The following is a 21,136-nucleotide window of genomic DNA, read 5'->3' on the forward strand; positions in this document are numbered from 1 at the left end:
CAAATGCTATCCTCAGCAAAACTGTCAGCGTTATCAGCACTTGCTGGATATTTAAAATAGCAATTTCCAAATAATGTTCTCAGAAGTGCACCTGTAAGTGTTCCAGCATTGCTGCAATGTTAGGATGCCCCACTGTAAAACCTGCATATACCATCAGAAATCCCATTTTGTTGTTAAGATAGAAACATAGGAACACAAGTAGACCATTCAGCCCCTCGAACCTATTCCATCATTCAGTTATGTCATGGCTGATGAACCTCTTAACTCTATCCCCCTCCCCTTTGGCTCCATAGCCCCTAGCACCTTTGTTTGGTAAAAACCTATCAATTCCAGTTTTGAAATGCTCAGTTGGTCTAGCCTCAGCAGCTTTTGGGGAAGAGAATTCCAGATTTCCACTTTGTGTGAAGATATTCTGGCTGTGCCCCTGAATGGCCTCAACCTAATTTTAAGTTTATGCCTGTAAAGGGTTAACATCAGAAGCATACATGATGTTGATGTAATAATGATGTCAGATCACATGACTGGGAAGTAATCGAGATCTGGAAGAGAGCAAGAAGCTCTTACCTTGTGTGGAGGTCCAAATATGTAAATACTTGCTGTAAATAAATAGTTCTGGTTGAAAAGACTATGGACTCGAGCAGCATACTTATGGAAGACTTGACAATCCCTAAACCCCATCTAAACATCTACTACATAACAAAACAATGCCCATTTTGTTTTTACAGGGTGTATGACTGCTTGATGTCACTGGAACTTTGCTGGTATTTAACATGGGGACAATAGCTTTCCATATGGATGTAAAGCTGTCATTGCAGAATACCCAAATGGAAAGCTGATGTCAATTTTCATTGCCACCTATATAGATAATAGGCAGGTTAGCATTTCAGGTAAAGTCTCTTTATCTGTGATAGGGTCACCACTTGAAACTGTAGCCCTTCTCTTTACAGATGCTGACAAACAATTTTATTAAAGTAGAATTTTCAGCACAGAAACAGGGTATTTGGCCCAACTGATTTATGCTGGTCTTTAAGTTCCAAATGAAGCCCCTTCCAATCTCAATCTCTTCAACCAACCCTATCTCCATTCATGTACTTCATTCAAACAATTTCTGTTTTTAATTTCAGACTCCGAGCACTTGTAGTTCTCTTAAGTCCTTTTTCCTACCTCTGTTCCTCTAAACCGTTGCTGGATTCAGAAAAATCTGGAACCAAGATATTTTACTGTCTTTGGAGTTGTCGTTATGGTCAGATATTTACTCTCCCCACCAAGGGCACAATGTCATGGATCCTTTCCCAGTACATAATGGCCCATTCTTGACCTGTGGAGTAGTAGTGGGGCATTAGGTGGTCTATCTACCGTTAGGTCAATTGAGACCGCCTACAAGGTCTGACACCCTCCCCCTCGGGTTCCCCCTCCTTCCTGGTTTGCGCATCCCTGTTTCCACCCTCCTCACCACGCCAACTCACCCCTCCCGTGGCCTCCTAGCCTGACCCTGCTGAAGCCACCCCCCCCTCCAAACCAAATTTACCTCTCCACCTGACTCCAGCAGTGGTCTCCTTTTGGGGCGTGCTGCAATCCCAACAGTGGCTACTGCTCCTGGTGCCACCACTGGGACCAGATAGCTGCTGGCAGGTATTGCCTGGCAGGTCATCACGGCGGGACCTCCTCCCCAGATGAAGGTGGAAATCTCACCCTGAGCCAAATAAAGACCCTCCAAGTGTTAACTGGCTGCAGGGGCAGCTGTCGACTTTATCGCCAGCAGGCGGGAACCCTGGCATTACATAAAATTCTGCCCCGTCTTCCAATACAATTTGGTGAGGGATGCTTTTCCTATGGGTGCAAAAGGTCAAGGTTGACATCAACAAGCTTTATGGGCACTCATAAATATGGAAACTGATCTAATCTGTTGTTGGTGCTGTGCATTGGAACTGGATAGCGATCAGTTCATATCCTTTCAAAAACTTCAAAAACATGGGGCCGGATCTTGCCCTTGTTGGGCGGGCTTGGCAGGCGTGGGCAGGGGTGGTTGTACCAATTAAGGCCCACCCAGCGTGAAATGCAAGCTTCAGTTCTCAGCGCTGCCTGTGTGGGCGGAGGGTGGAGTGCAAGCGGGGTGAGTGTGAACTTCATGCATGTGCACTTACCAATCTCCCTGAGGTAGCGATCTCCCTGAGGCACAGAGCTAGCTCAGGGAGATGAACAGATTTCAAAAAAATAATAATTTTATAAATGGTATAAAACATGTCCCCTTTTGTGACTCTGTCACGTGAGCAGGGACATATTTTTAATTAAATTTTAAAATTTTAATTTTAATTTTATTTGCTTTTGGAAACCTCATCCTGCCCGTGGATGAAGTTTCCAAAAAAGCGCAAATGCCTGTTTGGCCTTTTCGCTTGCCCGTCAACCATAAGGTTGGACAGGCAGCGAAAAATTTCTTTCAATTAATGTTTTAATGGCCTTAAGAGGTCTTTTAATTGTCGGCATTGTGCTGCCGATTCTGGCATATGCCCGCCACCGAACTATCTCGTGAGTGCGTGATGACGTTGGGACGCTCGCATGATGTCATCGTGCATCATTTTATGCTCGGTCGGGTCAGGCACGTGACCGCCTGACGAGCTTAAAATTTTGCCGAAGGAATTCAGCAAGGCCGTGTGAAAAGGCAACAAGTGTGGCTTAGGTCATAGGCCAGGGTTTGCTACTTGTGCACTTGTGATTTAAATCACTTGATCCTTTTTGTAATGGACTTGAAAATTTAGGCTCATGGGTGCTGAATTGGAAAATTCAGAACCTGTTGAATGACCTTAATAGCCGCCCTTGTGAGATACATCAAGGTTGCAATTCTGATCACGTCTTTGCATAAAGAAAACATATCCTTCAGAAACAATGCAGCTTTCAAATTGGATTCTCCCCTTCTGGCCTGTTGGATCTCGGAAGACAATTTTGAAGGATCCTGCTATCTCGTTCATTTTCTGGGGATAATTTTTGAATGTGTCATTCTATATACTAACGCATGTAACAGCCCTACTGTTCAAACCGCAAAATGATGTTTTGATTGACGGTATGCAAACAAACGTGAAGGATGTTTCCTGTTTCTTTACTTGTCCCAGTGCCGCTCCCTTTGGCCCTGCACCACCAACTCATTTTGTCATTTAATCCCTCCTGTCTTCCACCCTATCACAAATCTTACCTTTCCTTCTTTTTCCATCCTTCCCCAATACACCTGCTTAAAACCTGTTACATTTCCAAATTTTCCCAGTCCTTAATAGAAGGCCATTGACCTGAAACGTTAACTTTTTCCCTCTCCACAGATGCTGCCTGAGCAGCTGCATATTTCTAGCTTTTTCTGTTTTTATTAAGGATACTGTTTATTTAAATTTCTGTATTTTTGAGTACAGTCCAAAGCTCGGAAACTGGAGCCCTTTTAGCCTCTGAAGTTCAGCTCCACATGAGCAATTACTTCCACAATTGAAAATGGGCAGAGGGAATGTTTTTTGCCCCTGTTAGTGAGTCTGTTCTGTTTGCCTGTAAACAAAGGGCAGAATTTTACGCTAGCAGGATTTTACAGTCCCGCCGATGTTTTGAATGGCTCACCACAATTTACAGCCCCACCCCCACCCCCACTGTGATGGGACCGTAAAATTCAGCTTAGTTTATCTCAAGAGCTAATGGGCGGATTTCAACAAACTTGGTACATAGATAAGATATGGCACAAGGAAGAAATGATTAGTTTTTGGTGAAGATACAGATCTGGATCTAGATCCTGGAATTTTTTATAGGAGCCATCCATTAACATTGGGAGATATGGCAAAAATTAACTCTTTACAATGTTGAAGATTGTTTTATTCAGAATGTTGTTGATTGTTTTTGAATGTTGTGAATTGTCTCAGCTGCTGTGGTGCTATTAGCCATTGTTGTAACAATGTGACCAGAGTTTTCAGGAACAGGTTATTGGATATCAATTCGCCTGAAGCCTCTTCAGTGAGATGGAAACTCTTAATGAAAAGATTTCTTTTTTCAGCTTTGTAGTTACCTCGCAACAATCAGGCAGAGAAAAGTCTCAATGAAAATTGTAATAATGTTGAGTTAACACAGCATAGTAGAGGCATGCACTCTACTGAGTGCCCTCTTCACTTGCGTATATGATCACATAGATGATTTGGCTGAAGAAAATGATTTTACCTCCAATTCTCTCTCCGTTATGACTCATGCCAAACTAAGTCCAATTGCAACCTATTACTGGATGAGAACAGCCAACTTACACATGTTAGAGATTGCTACTGGGACCCTTCTAAGATGTGTGGCTCCTTCACATCGCATGCACTGTAGATAACCACTTTCCTCAGGCCTCACTAGTGTTGAAATTTTGACATGGGATATAAAAGCTAAAAACAAAACAAACTTGCACAAGTTTCTACATTTTTTTTATTAAGGTAGTTCTCATTTAATACGGGTACTGACAGAAAAACACTTCGCAATTTTATCTCCCCCACTGAAGGTTTATTTAGTTAGTTTGTTTGTCTGTAAGCAATATATCTCAAAAACTGATGGGCAGATTTTATCGAAATTTGGTGCATAGATAGTGTACGTCTGGATCTGGGTCCTGAGATTTTTTAAAGGATCGATTAACATTGAGACATAAAGCAAATTGTCTTTTTTTCCATAATGTTGTGGGTTGTTTTATTTGGAATGTTGTTGATTATTTTAGAATGTTGTGGATTGTCTCAGCTGCTGTCGTGGAATTTGTCACAGTTGTCAAAATGTGATCAGAATTTTCAGAGCAGGTTGCTATATGGATTTCCTGAAGCCTCCTCAATGAGGTGGAAGCTCTTCATAAAAAGATTTCTTTCTCAATTTTGTAGTTTATCACATTTTAAGCTGAGGTTTAATGTCTTATCTGAAAGATTGCTTTTCCATCAGTGCAGTAACCCCTCAGTAACATACTAATGTCTCTGGCCTGGGGCTTGAGTCTATGACCTTTCTGACTGAGAGGTGAGATTGCCTATGACCAGTTAACCATAGCTGGTGCTAACATAGGGAGCCTAAATATGTAAGGGGAGAAAACTAAAAGTTAAGCATAATATTGAACATAACCTAAGTGTTAACAAATTAATGTTTATGATGACGCAATTGCTTCCATATGATTTTAACACGAACTTTTATCCCAAGGTGTTATCATTTCCTTTAAAAGTGAGAAGATTCAGATTTTCACATTCTGCCCTCAGCAGTCCTTGGTTTCATACCCACCCCTTCTAATAGAAAGCAGGCTGGTGAGGGCAGAAATGAATAACCCTGGCCAAAGTAATTTCATATCAGTGCAGCAAGTGTAGTGTGATTTCTGGATTTCATATCAAGGCGGAACGCCATGCAGGTCACTTCACCCATTTGATTCAAACACGATGTATGAACTATTATTAGTTAATAAAATTGGACAGATGAGATTACAGTTCATAGTGCGGTGTATTGAAAAGCATTCTAAGGTTTCTGTCAGATTTCCTTTAGCTGGCATTTGCTATATTGGTATTTGCTGGTGCTATTGCTTTATGAGTAAAAGTAAAGTCACTTTAAAGAAAAATTGTAAGAAATGTGAGTAAAAATATAGAGTAGAAAGTCAAACTATGAAACCAATGTTCTTTCATTCATTGTGCTATTTTTTTTTAAAGATGATTTTGGTGGCAATATTTTCAGAAACTGGCTTTTTCGATTACTGTGCTGTCAAGGTGAGTGCAACAAGTTTTATTTCCCTCAGCTCGGACATGAAGAGTCAAGAAATTATCCTGGTGCTGTTTGATTTATTTGTTAATTTGAGCTTTCTATTGTTAAGTGAATAATGAGCATAAATAGAGGAATGAGGAATTTTCAGCCCTCGCCCCCCCAATAATGGGCTGATGTGGGTTGGGTGGGATGTTAAAATGTTGAACATCTGAATTCTGCCTCCAGTTGACCTTCAACCTGCCCACTTCAGGTTCCCAGAAGGAAAAACCAGTAAAATCTGGAAGATGACTGGTACTGGTCTGACGTGATCTTGTATACCTTAAAATGGAACTCCAGTTCGGTCCAATACCAGTCATTTCCAACTCTTACTGTTTATTCATGAATGGAGGTGGGACAGCTGGATGAGCAACAAATCCCCTCTCACAAGATGATTGGCTATAATGAGCCTGTGCGCCTCATTTAAATGACCATTTTAAATTTAACTGTGGCTGGATGAATTTTCCATGTCTCAGGAAATCTGCTGGCCAAGTATGTGAGGATTGTTGGATCCTGGGTTAAATGACTTTCCATTTATCTTCTGGATCCAGTTTACCTGCTTCACCAACTCCACCACCACAACCAACCCCATCTCCGATTGGACACACTCCTGACCCTTCTGATCTCCTTTATGAACCTCCCAATCTTACCGCTCAACCACTATCCCAACTATTCTATCCTCCAAATCTCCTCCAGTCCTCTGTGAGGCCTCATAGCTACCCCCCCCCCCTACCCACCCCCCTGATCCTTCCTGATCTGCCCTCCCTGACCCTTCAATCCCCTGATTCATGTCTCCAGACTCCATATCACGATCGCCCTCTGCTCTGGCCTGCCTGGTCTTTCTTGACTCCAATCTCTGATCTTCCTCCACCTCCCCCTGACCTCCCACATCATGTCCAGGCTTCTCTGACCTTCTATGACTCTGTAATCTGATCTTCCTACCCCCTCCCCATCCCCACCCCCAGGGGACTGATCTTTCCCATTTCTTCTCCACTTCCCAGCTGTGGCCTGGTGTCGAAGGCCTATCTGCCCGTGGTTGGGACGTGGAAACCAAAAATACTAATCAGGTCCTGCCGTTAAGTTCAGTGGGACCTTTGGGAAACCTCTTTTTCTTCATTTCCCGATGCGAAATCAGCCCCCTCGCTCCCTCCCTGAGTTGATATCCAGCCTGAGGAATGAAATTCAGTATTTCAAAGAGCATCCTTCACATGTGGCCTTTGCTTAACATTGGAGATGGTCTCCACAAGTTGCCACAAAAGCTCACAATAATTTTTACAGGTGATTTAGGCAGTAAGTCTTTGAATCTTCAGTGCAACAATTGGTTATAAGGGTGGCACAATTAGTCAGCTGTGTAACATGCTCTTGCGAACCTGATTATTTGCAAAAAAATTTGAAGTATATTCTGTCAAATACAGGGGATTATTGTAGTTTATTACTTATAGCATGACAAAATGCAAGAATACACGCTTCCAAGTAACACGGCTACGCACCTCTGCTAAGTCATAGTGTTGAACAGACTGCAGGTAGTTTGGGACAAGTCAGTTTTCCTGTAACTTACATGTGTATGATCAAGACAAATACTTGACAAATGCCTAAATATAGTGTGTCAGCAAAATGAACCTGGACCAAGAGAAACGAGGAAGAAAAATTGCAAAATGGTTGTATAGTGGAGCCTAACTGGAGAACAAAGATAATGATGCACAATACCAAATTGACAGCAATCATGGGAATAATTTATGAATAATATCTGATTACATGTTTCTGAAATGAGTTTGGCTATATTTGAATAGGACTAGGGATCACAGAAGTTGCTCTATTCTGATCATGTGAGCTATGTTTCGTAAGCAAGAGACAGCTTTAAATCATATAGTTCTGGGAACATTGCTATGTAATGGCTGATAGATATTTGTTGAACAGTCTCTGGTAAGACACTGCCCAGTGGCTAAAAATTGTAGGTTGCATGGGATTTGAAACTGGAGGGGGGATTTCTAGTTGTTCCTTTTCAATATAGAAATTGCCATTGACAATACCACAACCTGCACTTATATAGCATCTTCTGTAACCTTGGGATACCCCAAAGCAATTTACGGACTATGAAAAACTTTTAAAGTGTATTCATTGTAGTAGTGTAGGAAAAAGGTACCAAAAATACCAATGAGATAACGACCACATGATTTAATTTGATTATTGTTGGTTGAATGATAAATATAGGCCAAGACATCATCACCATCTTCCCTTGTTCTTTTTCAAATAATGTTTTGAGATAAAATTGGATTACCCCTGTTAGTGGATGTGGCGATTGTGATGCGCGATTACCCCATGCCTGATGGAAGTGTGCAAGGTAGCATGCAAACTTCTTGCTCCCTGCTCATCTCCATGATTGTGGCATGCAGCCCAGTGCTAAGCATATGCTTGAGTGGCTGCATGCCCAGTTTAGGTCCAGGTTTGTGTGAAACTAGCACTGACTTAAGCTAGCTTGTACTTCTTAAAGCCAGCCTGCACCTCTTACAGGGTGATGCATTCTGGCTGTAGGAGGCATTGGAAATGACTGTGAAAGTGTTTCTCAGATCAAGGAAGAAAGCTCAAGGGGCTAGGAGGCACTTATTTAAAAGGGAGTGGGAGTGTTTGGCCTCAGAGTTCAATGAAAAGAGTGGTTCTGTGGACCTGGATGCAGTACTGCAGAAAGAAGTCAATGACCTCACATGAAAGTTCAAGGTCAGTGAAAGCGTTTTCAAATGCCACCTCCTACCAACCTCACCAGCAACCTGCTCAATGCATTACACCTCCATCACTCGTTATCAACAATTCCTAGCAGCCAGGTTTCATGCCAAACATTCATATGCTCCATCCGACCCTCAGACACTTACTACCGCTGCAAGTTTCACACGCACATTTCACAGCTTCTACATAATGGCAAATATTCAGCTATGACCCGAACACATTGCAACATGTTCACTGACACTTTTCCCTCTCCCTTGCAGGAGGCAGCAGCAGAGAACCAGCTGGGGCCAGGCGTGGATGCATCTATCCTGCCTCTTGGAGGAGCTGGTGTCCTGAATTATTGGTGTGGCCATCACTGAGGCTATTGCAACCTGTGTTGCTGAGCCATCCAGGATGACAGTATGTTCCTGCCTTATGGGCCTTCCCAGATCCCACTTCACTCTCATCCTACAACTTGGGATGAAATACCATCTGTAGATGGTATATCAAGCACCTCTTGTTTTCACCCACCCACGTCCCCACCCTTTCTGCATTTATGTTTCCAGGTTTTTTCAGATATCCAAGACCTTCTGCCTGGCCAGCCAGATGATGAAGGGGAAGAATAAGAACAGGTATCTGATGAAGAAGCACCATCACTTGATATGACACTCACAGCCACCAGCTCAGATATCAGTCCAGTGCTTACATTGAAGGTAGAGGTGGGATCAGCATGTGCTGAGTGACATGGCAAAGCTGGGTGCACCATCTGCCTAGAGGGTGAATTCACAAGACAAATTCAGCTGTAGAGGACTCAGATGAAGACTTTGCTGGGGCAGTGTACATGAAAAGGCTAATGGGCTTGCACATCGAAATGTTTGGGCATTGGTGGGCCTGCCGGTAAGCCTGTTGTCACTCTCAAGAAGCATGGAGGAGTCTGGCTCCAACTTGGCACAGGGCTTTGCGCAGAACTTGGAGCCCATCTTTTCCGGCATGGAAATGGTGGCCAACTCTATAATAGCACTTGCAGACTTACTTGTAATACAGCGTGTGATGGCTGATGTCTCAGCTTCCATTGTAGCACAGGCAGAAGCCACCCTCCGTTTGAGTTGCTGCAGTGGCAGCTCAGACTGAGGTCATAAGTTCTCTGCTTGTTGCCATGCAGGCTTATACTGTTGCCAACATGGGTGCTGAAGATGTCCTGCAAGGCCATCTGCAGTCTCTCCCAGTGAGAGTCAGCAGCTGTCCGCCAGCCAAACTGTAGGTACAGGGATAACACTATATAGGAGCACTAGGTCAGGCAAAGGTAGCTGCAATGCAGGAAGTAATGGGAAATGCAAGAGTGAATACAGTACCTGTACCTGCATGGTGAGTATTTTTTTTTATATTTGCTGATGTATTTTATTTTGCAAGTTATTTGAGCTATGAATGCACAGTGCTGCACATGTATGGTACAGTATTTCAACTAGTACATTGATCTTTCTGGGTGAGAAGTGTCTGAAACAACCTAACTCTGGCTTTAACATTGATTCCTATGGGAACCTATGATTCACTTAAGGCCGTTTCACTTAAAGTTGCGATTGTCAGGAACGAAGCCATTACTTTTAAGTGAGGACTTATTGAGTTCAGTTTTGCTTATATTATTGGAAGTGTTGTTGGATAAAGTTGATTTGGAATGGTTATTTTGAAGTCTCTTTTTCCCCAAGAGTTTTGGCCAAAAGGCCACTGTGATGATCTGTAACAGATGGATGGAAGAGTGGAGAAGTGTGGAGCAGTGGTGACATTGGGATATTTTTCCAGGGAAATCGGAACCTGATGAGACACACACAGCCTGTCCAGAGTTCCTTGACCCCTCCTCCTCTTCCTCCTGCTAAAGGCTGCTAAAGGCTTGGTGGCAAGGGCTGTGCCCTCAAGGTTGCGAGGTTATGGACGATGTAGAAGATCATTACGACTCACGAGACAACTCTTGACAACTATTGGAGGGCTCGCCAAGAGCAGTCTGGGCAGTGAAACCATTGTTTCAGGGCTTTGATGATATGTCCCATAACATCCCTGGTCGCAGCATGACTCTCACTGCAGGAGCGCTGTGCGTGTGTGGTCGGTGGTGGAGTGCAAATAAGGCATGTGTACAGTGGGTAGCCCTTGTCACTGCTCAGCCATCTTCTGGTTCATCATGATGGCTTGAAGATAGAGGGAACAGCTGACTGGTGCAGGCTATTACATTGTGGCTGCTGCCAGGATAGTGAGCATTCACCAACATGATAGCCTAGACCACCTGCACACTAAGGGAGTGGGACTCTTTGCTGTTCCAGTACATCTCCTCCATTGAACTGTAGTGCCTGCAGAGCCACACACATGCAGGAGATGGATCCCTGCACTGTTGAGAATCATGCTACACTGGCAAAGCCACGTATCCGCTCCTCCTTCATCTCCCTGGCGAGAAGGCTATGGAGTCCCCTCTCCTGAGTACAGGGCCTCTCTGATCTACATGGAAAACTGGGAGATTTTGGTTGGTGTCACTGGCTTCAGCCTGAAAGGCATTGAAATTGATGGTCACTCGCAGTGCCACCCTCACCCAGCTTTGGGGAAAGTTCTGCTTCAAGAAGGTGGCACAGTTCAGTGTCTACCTCCTTAGTGAAGCATAGCCACCTCAGATACTGTTGCTGGCTGAGGTGGAGGTAGGAGAAGTGGTCTCTGAAGGCAAGGCCTTCTATTGAGGGCCCAGCTCCCCCTCCTCCCTCTAGGGTTTTATATTTCTATTCTCTTCTATTCTGACCTTTTAAGTGTAAAACCTCCCAGCTTGTTTACGTTGCATTTACTCCATTTTCTATAGCTAAAATTTTAATTCTTGAAACTAAAAGTTAAATTCTAAAACTAAAAAGTATATTCTAAACCACATGAATCTTGGACTAGATATTTGCAACACTGGTAAAAGTCAGCTGAACCTACCTTATTCCATCTTCAGCACATTCACACTTGTAGTAGACATCATTAGAGTAATTGAGCACAATTTGATTGATTTTTTTCCACTCTTCACTGTTCCTCATAAATGTTCACCATTCTCTGTGTGAAATAGTTACTTCTGACCTGTCCAATCATCTTCCATCTTCTAAGCTTCATCCCAGACTCCCTTACTGCCATTTATGAATTCATGATAGATCTGATGACCTGCATCCTAGGGTCGTAAAAGATGTGGTTGCAGAGATAATAGATGCATCGGTTGTAATCTTCCAACAGTTCCGTAGATTCTGGAAAAGTCCCAGCAGATAGAAAGCCATCAATGCAACACCTCAATTCAAGAAAGGAGGGAGGCAGAAAGCAGTAAACTATAGGCTAGTTAGTTTAACATCTGTCATTGGGGAAATACTAGAACCCATTATTAAGGAGATAGTAGCAGGACATTTAGAACAGCATAATACAGTCAGGCAGAGTCAACATGGTTTTGTGAAAGGGATATCGTATTTAACAAATTTATTAGAATTCATTAAGAATGTCATAGCAGGGTGTTTAAAGGGATACCGGTGGATGTAGTCTCAAGGGCAATTAGGGATGAGCAATAAATGCTGTCCTAGCCAGTGATGCCCACATCCTATGAAAGAATAAAGAAGAAGTGTATTTGGATTTCAAAAAGGCATTCAATAAGGTGCCACATAAAAAGTTAATGCACAAGGTAAGAGCTCATGGTATTGGTGGTGATATATTAGCATGGATAGAGGATTGGCTATCTAACAGAAAAAAGAGGGCCATGATAAATGGGTCATTTTCAAATTGGTAAATGGAGTGCTAGGGATCAGTGATGGGGTGTCAACTATTTACATCTATTTTAATGATTTGGAAGGAGGCAGCAACTGTATTGCAGCCAAATTTGTTGATACTATGAAGATAGGTAGGAAAGAAAGTTGTGAGGAGGATACAAAGGGCAGAATTTTCTGTTCTGGAGACTAAGTCTGGTGGCAGAGGCGAAAATCGGAATGACTTCTGCTGGAGAGTGGGACAGCTGAACGCGCAAGACCTTCATCTGTTCAGCTCGTTAATTATGCAGCCACAAGAAGCACATCGAATCTTGTGGCAGGGTGGGCAGGATGTGACCTGCCCTGCCGTTACCTCATAGGATCCAACGTCCGGGTGCCATGTTTGAAAGGCACCTGGACAGACATTCATTCTTCCATTCTTCTATTTTACCCCCTGACCTCTCCATCCCCCACCGCCAGTTCTGGCTTGGTGTACCCCCCCCCGTTCCTGACCTTGGGCAGTATTTGTGACATGCAGCTGATATCAATCAGTGATGTGTGAAAGGAAGGTGAAAGCAGCATCTACTGACCTGAAAGTCTAGGAAGGAAGTCGACCTCACCAGGTGCACGCCACTTATGTACAGTCGAGAAATTCCCACTGGCAGAACCCTAGATTTGGAAGAGGGGACTTCGATGTTGGGCTTTTAATGAGCATTCATGGGATGCAAATGGGATTCCCGACATGGGTCTGCGGGACACTCGACCCAACTTTAACCCGCCATGAAAATTGGGAGAACAAGATTCCAAACTAATTTTCCGATGTCGGGAAACCGATTTTTGGCCTCCCACCAAATTTTGCTCCACTGCCTGCCACGATTCCCACTGCTGGCAGGAGTGAGGGATTCCACCCAAAGGCCGGAATTTTCCATGCCTGCCGACGTCGGGAGTGCTTGGTGGTGTGATTCTGCGATTCTGTGAAGGCCAAAAATCATTTTCACGACATTGTGAAACCAGTTCGCGATCATCCCCTCTGCCCACTGATGGAGGGCCACGTTTCCGGTCATTGGATGTCAGGAATCTCATTGTAATACATCTGTATATCATTCTAAGGCCAGCCCGCTGGGATCATCCACCCCACCCCCCCCATTTCGGTGGGAAAACACACCGATGTGTTTCACAACAGCACTTATAAGGCATGCAGTTGTCAGGCTGCACTTCGCTTGGGACTTCAAGGTTTGTTTACCTATCTTGCTTCGGTCAGCACTCACAGTCATCAGCGCCAGGCTTCACAGACAGCACAACATCACTTTTAGTGGGGCCCACGGGCAGGTCTCTACCTACCCAATCAGCCACATGTGGGCTGCTTTTCAACGGCTGCAGGGCTAGGTCTTGTATGGGGAAGGGGGAGAAGTGGGCTCAGGCAAGGGGAGAGGCTGCAGGGTGAGAGCTGTACTGGGGAAGGAGGGTATCCCAGGGTGTGTGTGGGAACACATGTTGATCTATGTAAGTAGCCTCAAGATGGTGAGGGCTGAGGAGGCAGTCTCCAGAGGGGATGCGGCTAGATGGACATATGAGGGTCTGTGTGTGAGAATGGGTGATGACGTACCTTGAGCTGGCATTGAGTGAGATGCCAGTGAATGTGCGATGGGCTTGTGTGTCTGAGTTTAGAGTGATGAGATGGTTGCCTTACCCTGGCGGCACAGCTGAGATCATTCATCCTCTATCTGCATTCGATGGCAACCTCTTCTGTGCAGCGTTGGAACTGATCACCACTGCCATCACCTACCAAGCCAGAGTGGTAATTTTGCTGCCCCTCCTGCTGCCAGACTGGGGGTAGAGGATATCACAGCGAGACTCCACAGCATCCAAAAGGCGCTTGAAGGCTGCAGTCTTCTTGCTTTTCGTGGCCATGTCTTCTTTGCTGCAGTCCTGGGCTGGAAGCACTGAGCGCGGCTGTACTTTAAATGTGGTGCCTGGTGTGATGAAGCGGTGAGGTGATGGTATGGCCCACATCGAAATAGCGTGTTTCCCTGCAATGCATAAATAATGTGGCAGGTTTGGGATGATACGGCGTGAAAACCCACCATTGCGGCCGGCAGGTAAAACATCGTTTCATCCGCCCACTATATCCCTTAGTGCAAATCTGGGACAATTCCACCCAAAGACTCTGCCAAGGGATATAGATAGGTTAAAGATTAGGTGCTTCCCATTTAAGATTGAGATAAAGAGAATTTTTTCTCTCTCAGATGGTCATTAGTCTGTGGAATTCTCTTTCCCAGAGAGCAGTGGAGGCTGGGTTACTGAATATATTTAAGGCTGAGTTAGATAGGTTTTCAATAAGCAAGTAGTGGGGGTTTATGGGGGAAGACAGGAAAGTGGAATTGAAGCCACAATCAGATCGGTCACGATCTTAATGAGTGGCGGAGGAGTCTGGAGGAGTCAAATGGCCTAATCCTGGTTGTAATTCTTGTGTTCTTGTTGTGGTAAGTGAGCGGGCAAAAATTTGGCAGATGGAGTATAATGTGGAAAATTGTGAGGTTGTCCACTTTGACAAGATGAATAGAAAAGCAGAAAATTGTTTAACTGGAGAATGTTGCAGTACAGAGTGATCTGGATGTCCTTGTACATAAAGTACAAAAAGCTAGCATGCAGGCACAGCAAGTAATTAAGAAGGCAAATTGAATGTTGTCATTTATTGCAAAAGGGATGGAGTATAGAAGTAGAGAAGTTTCGCTACAACTGTACAGGGCATTGGTGAGACTGCATTGAGAGCACTGTGTATATGAGGAAAGGTTGAGCAGGTTGAGCCTTTACCCATTGGAGTTTAGAAGAATGAGAGGTAATCTTATCGAATCATATAAGTCTTTGGGGAGGCTTGGCAGTGTAGATGCTGAGAGGATCTTTCCCCTTATGGGGAATCCAGAACTAGGGGGTACTGTTCAAAAATAAGGGGTCTCCCATTTAAGACAGAGATGAGAAGTAAATTCTTTTCTTAGATGGTCATTAATCTTTGGAGTTCTCTTCCACAGAGAGCAGTGGAGGCTGGGTCATTGTATATAGAGTTAGATAGATTTTTTTAAATTTTAAATTTAAAAAAAAATTCATTCACGGGATGTGGGCTTCGCTGGCTGGGCCAGCATTTATTGCCCATCTCTAGTTGCCCTTGGAAGGTGGTGGTGAGCTGCCTTCTTGAACTGTTGCAGTCCATGTGGTGTAGGTACACCTACAGTGCTAGTAAGGGAGTTCCAGGATTTTGACCCACTGATGGTGAAGGAACGGCAATATGTTTCTAAGTCAGGATGGTGAGTAACTTGGAGGGGAACTTCCAGGTGGTGGTTTTCCCATCTATCTGCTGCCCTTGTCCCTCTAGATGGTAGTGGTCATGGGTTTGGAAGGTGCTGTCTAAGGAGCTTTGGTGAATTCTTGCAATGCATCTTGTAGGTGGTACATGCTGCCGCTACTGTGCATCAGTGGTGGAGGGAGTGAATGTTTGTGGATGTGGTGCTAATCAAGCGGGCTGCTTTGTCCTGGATGGAGTCAAGCTTCTTAAGTGTTGCTGGAGCTGCACTCATCCAGGCAAGCGGGAAGTATTCCATCCCCCTCCTGACTTGTGCCTTGTAGATGGTGGACAGGTTTTGGGGAGTCAGGAGGTAAATTACTTGTCACAGGATTCCTAACCACTGACCTTCTCTTGTAGCCACAGTATTTATATGGCTAGTCCAGTTCAGTTTCTGGTCAATGGTAACTCCAAGGATGTTGATAGTGGGGGATTCAATGATGTAATGCCATTGAACATCAAAAGGCAATGGTTGGATTTTCTCTTGTTGGAGATGGTCATTACCTGACACTTGTGTGGGGCGAATGCACTTAGCACTTGTCAGCTCAAGCCTGGATATTGTCCAGGTCTTGCTGCATTTGGCAATGGACTGCTTCAGTATATGAGGAGTCACAAATGGCACTGATCATTGTGCAATCATCAGCGAACATCCCCACTTCTGATCTTATGATAGATGGAAGGTCATTGATGAAGCAGCTGAAGATGGTTGGGCCAAGGACACTACCCTGAGGAACTCCTGCAGTGATGTGCTGGAGCTGAGATGATTAACCCCCAACAACCACAACCGTTTTCCTTTGTTCTAGGTATGACTCCAGCCAGCAGAGAGTTTTCCCCCTGATTCCCATTGACTCCAGTTTTGCTAGGGCTCATTGACGCCAAACTCGGTCAAATGCTACCTTGATATAAAGGGCAGCCACTCTCACCTCTTTTGTTCAGGTCTTCTGTCCATGTTTGAACCAAGGCTGTAATGAGGTCAGAAGATGAGTGGCCCTGGCAGAACCCAAACTGGGCATCAGTTATTGCTAAGCAAGTGCCGCATGATAGCACTGTTGATGACCCCTTCCATTACTTTACTGATGATCGAGAGTAGGCTGATGGGGCGGTAATTGGTCGGGTTGGATTTGTCCTGCTTTTTGTGTACAGGACATACCTAGTCAATTTTCCACATAGCTGTGTAGATGCCGGTGTTGTAGCTGATTTTTGATTGGCATGGGAGTCAAGGGTTATGTGGGGTAGGCAGGATAGTGCAAGTAAGGCCACAATCAGATCTGACATGATCTTATTGAAGAGCAGAGCAGGCTTGAAGGGCCAACTCCTGCTCTTATAATAAACAGCTTCCCAGAGTTTGTCTTGTCATTACCCTGAAGGATCTTCAAGACCTCAATGAGATCCGATCTCAGTCTTCCCTTCTGAGGGAAACAAACTCCTATTCTGAAGCCTCTCTTTACAACTCTTTTTGGATTTGGAGAATCCTTGTGCTAACCTAGGAAATGGCTCTCCTAGCAGAACCTGGAGGAAATTCAACCCCATCCTGATTTTACCAAATTCTTGCAATTAAAAGTCCAATGTGACCATGTTTAAGGATGGGGACAGTGGGAACCTATGACTGTAAATGCTAGTTGGATAGAAAATGAGCATGCACTTTCATTCTTCAGCATAATTTTCATTTCACCAATAAGCAATTTATAATTTTTGATTCTTGTGATGAAATGTTTTCAAATTAATGTCAGCCATTAAGAAACCAGAGTCTTATATTGATGATGAAACAGCGTAAATGAATTAAAATGCACCTTGAACCATCATTTTGATAACTAAAATGGATGGTTGTGCTGAATGATAAATTAATTGAAGCTTAAATAAGCTGGAGAGAGAAAAGAGCAGAATGAAATTTTTGAAAGGGATTTTTTTATAGGAAGACCAAAGCTCATGATGAGAGAATTAGCTAGATATCGAACAAAATGTAGAGTGGGATTTTGCCTGATTATAAAGGGAATATGAAATGAGTATTTCCCCTGCCAAGCTGCACACTGTACTGTACTTGGGATTAGAATGCCAAACCCTGCCTACAGTTCCCTCTGAAAGATTGAACCATACCCAAACTGTGATTGAAAGTGAACTTTATATAAGCAAGCAGGCTGTTGATCAATTTACTGTCTCGATCCCGGGGAGAACAGGGATTGATATCTTGTGTTCTGATATATGGTGGCTGACAGCTTAACAAAGTACCAAGTTCAACTGCCTGAGTCAATAGATGCTCAAAATTTTCAAAGGTTTTAATAGTGTGAAAAAGGAGAAACTGTTTCTACTGCCAATAGGGGTCAGGAAGCAAGGAAACAGGTTTAAGATAGTGGATGTAAGAATCAGAGGGGAGATGAAGAGAACTTTTTTATGCAGTGAGTTGTTATGATCTGGAGTGTGCTGCCTGAAAGGATGGTGTAAGCAGATTCAATAGTTACTCTCAAAAGGGAACTGAATATTTACTTGAAAATGAAACATTTTCTGGGCTATGGGGAAAGACCAGTGGAGTAGGACTAATTAGATAGTTCTTTCAAAGTGCTGGCACAGGCACAATGGACTGAATGCCCTCCTTCTGTGTTGTACTATTCTGATTCTATAATTTTCTGATACAAGCTGTATATAACTTCAAGAAAACTCATATATACTCAACCTCTGTTCTGCTGAAAGAATAGGGGCATGCCACCGAAGCTTTTCATCTTACACTCATCATGACAGATGCAAGAAAAGCAGGAAAATACTGTGGATGCTGGAAATCCGAAATAAAAGCAGAAAATGCTGGAAAAACTCAGCAGGCCTGGCAGCATCTGTGGAGAGAGAAACAGAGTTAACATTTTGAGCCGGTACAACTTTTCTTCAGAGCTAAAGAGATGTGATTGGTTTTATAATGTTTAAGAGGGGGTGGAGCAGGTGGGGCAAAATAGAAGGTCAGAGATAGGTGGGAGCTGAGGAGAGATTTGACAAAGATGTCATGGATACAAGTCCAAGGAAGTGTTAATGTTAGTGTTAAAGACTAAAGAAGGTGCTGATAGTGGCATAAAGGTGAAATAGCAGAATGTGTTAATAGCAGAACAAGGGTCAGTGTTTTGTGAAAGCAGAACATAAGAACCGGAGACAGATGGCCCTGTTGGGGGGTTGGAGAAAAAAAGGGGTCAAAATAGAGGAGAGAGTTTATGGTCAGAAGCTGTTGAACTCAATGTTAAGTCCATAAGGCTGCAAAGTGCCTAATTGAAAGATGAGGTTCTGTTCCTCCAGTTTGTATTGGGCTCACTGGAACATTTGGGCATGAGAGCAAGATGGTGAGTTGAAATGACAAGCGACAGGAAGGTTTTTTTTTAATTCGTTCATGGGCGTAGTTGGCTGGGCCAGCATTTATTGCCCATCCCTAATTGCTGTTGTTCAGAGGACATTTTTTTTTAAGAGTCAACCACCTTGCTGTGGGTCTGGAGTCACATGTAGGCCAACAGCTGATTTCCTTCCCTAAAGGACATTAGTGAACCAGATGGGTTTATAATGACAATCAGAAATGATTTCATGGTCACCTTTTAATTCCATGGTGGGATTCAAACCCAGGTCCCCAGATTACCAGTCCAATGCCAATACCACTGCCTCCCCAGTCTTGCTTGCAGACTGTGTGAAGGTGTTCCACAATGTGGTCATCCAGTCTGCGTTTAGCCTCCCCAATGTAGAGAAGACTGCATTGGGAGCAGCGAATGCAGTAGATCAAACTGAAGGAGGCAAAAGTGAAATGTGGCTTCACCTTAAAGAAGGAATGCTTAGGGCCTTGGATATTGAGGCGGGAGTAGGCGAAGGGTGCTCTTTCATTAGAGGGAGATGACTGGTGGTGAACTTAACCAGAGAGTCACCACACCTCAGGTGAGGGGCGAGGTTGAGAAGGCTTGGAAGACCTCAGCTGATATGGGAATTGAACCTGCATTGGTGGCATCACTCTGCATTACAAACCAACTGTCCAGCCAACTGAGCTAATCAACCCCCAAGGAGGAGGTAAAGGGGAAGGTTTTGCACCTTTTGTGATTACATGAGCAGATGCAGTGAGAAGGGGATGAGGAGTTGGGGGGTGATGGAGGAGTGGACCAGGGTGTCGCAGAGGGAACAGTCCCTATGGAATGCTGACAAATGGGGTGAGGGGAAGATGTGTTTGGTGGTGGCTTCATGTTGGAGTTGGTGGAAATAGTGGAGGATGATCATTTGAATGTGGAAGATGGTCGGGTGAAAAGTGAGGACAAGGGGGACCCTATCATGGTTCAGGAGGGAGGGGAAGTGGTGAAGGCAGAGGTCTGGGAGATGGGTCAGACAGTTTGAGGGCCCTGGCAACCACAGTGGGGGGAAACCCCTAGTTAACGAAAAAGGAAGGCATGTCAGAAGCACTGTTTTGGAAGGTAGCATCATCAGAACAGATGCAACAGAGGTGGAGGAACTGGGAGAATGGGGTGGAGTTCTTACAGGAAGCAGGGTGTGAGGAGCTGTAGTCGAGGTAGAAATGGAGACAGAGAGGTCAAAGAAGGGAAGAGAAGTGTTGCAGATGGAGCAAACCAAGATAGGAAATGGGGTGGGAATTGGAAGCAAAATGTGTAAATTTTTCCAGGTCCAGGCGAGAGCATGAAGCGATACTGAAACAGTCATCGATGTACAAAAAAAGATTTGTGGGAAGGGGCCTGAGTAGGACTGGAACAAAGAATGTTCCACATACCCCATAAAAAGACAGACATAATGGGGACCATGCAGATACCCATAGCCAGACCTTTAATTTGGAAGAAGTGAGACAAGTTAAATGAGAAATTGTTCAGTGAGAGAACAAGTTCAACCAGGTGGAGGAGAGTGGTGGTGGCTGGGGATTGTTCGGGCCTCTGTTCAAGGAAGAAGCAGAGAGGCCTCAGACCATCCTGGTGGGGGGATGGAGGTGTAGATGGACTGGATGTCCACAGTGAAGAGGAGGCGGTTAGGACCAGGGAACAGGAAATTGTTGATATGACGTATGGCATCCGAGTAATTGCAAACCTAGGTGGGAAGACACTGGACAAGGGGAGAGAGAATAGGGTCAAGATAGGAAGAAATGAGTTCCTGGGGGTAGGAACAGGCTGACACGATGGGTCTACCAGGACAGTCCTGTTTGAGGATTTTGGGAAGGAGGTAGAAGCTGGCCGTTTGGGATTGGGAGACTATGAGGTTGGAAGCTGTGGAGGGAAGATCTCCAGAGGGGATGAGGTCAGTGACAGCCCTGGAAACAATGGCTTGATGTTCGGTCTTGGGGTCATGGTCCAGGGGAGGTAGGAAGAAATGTCTGAGAATTGGCATTTAGCCTCTGTAAAGTAGAGGTCAGTGCGCCAGACAACTGCAGCACCGCCCTTGTCAGCAGGCTTGATAGCAAAGTCAGGGTTGGAGCTGAGAGAACGGAGAGCAACAAGTTCAGAAGGAGATGTATCCGAGAGGAGCAGAGAAATTAAGACGGCCGATGTTATGTTGACAGTTCTTAACGAAAAGATCAAGAGCAGGTAAAAGGCCAGAGGGAGGAGCCTAGGTAGAGGGAGAATACTGGAGGCAGGTGAAAGGATCCGTTACTAAAACTCGCTTTCACGGCCATATTTTC

At 44.4% G+C, this 21,136-nt stretch overlaps 1 protein-coding gene across 1 annotated transcript in view; it reads left to right on the forward strand.

Annotated features, from left to right (window-relative positions):
- The window catches only part of oca2 (oculocutaneous albinism II), a 530,409-nt gene that overhangs the window by 234,124 nt on the left and 275,149 nt on the right, over positions 1 to 21,136 (forward strand). The window contains exon 12 of the mRNA XM_041198655.1: positions 5,661 to 5,717. Within this exon, the coding sequence (XP_041054589.1) occupies positions 5,661 to 5,717 (57 nt within the window). The remainder of the gene's footprint in view (positions 1 to 5,660; positions 5,718 to 21,136) is intronic.

Source organism: Carcharodon carcharias, chromosome 11 (genome assembly GCF_017639515.1).
Source record: "Carcharodon carcharias isolate sCarCar2 chromosome 11, sCarCar2.pri, whole genome shotgun sequence".
In the NCBI taxonomy this organism is placed as follows: Eukaryota; Metazoa; Chordata; class Chondrichthyes; order Lamniformes; family Lamnidae; genus Carcharodon; species Carcharodon carcharias.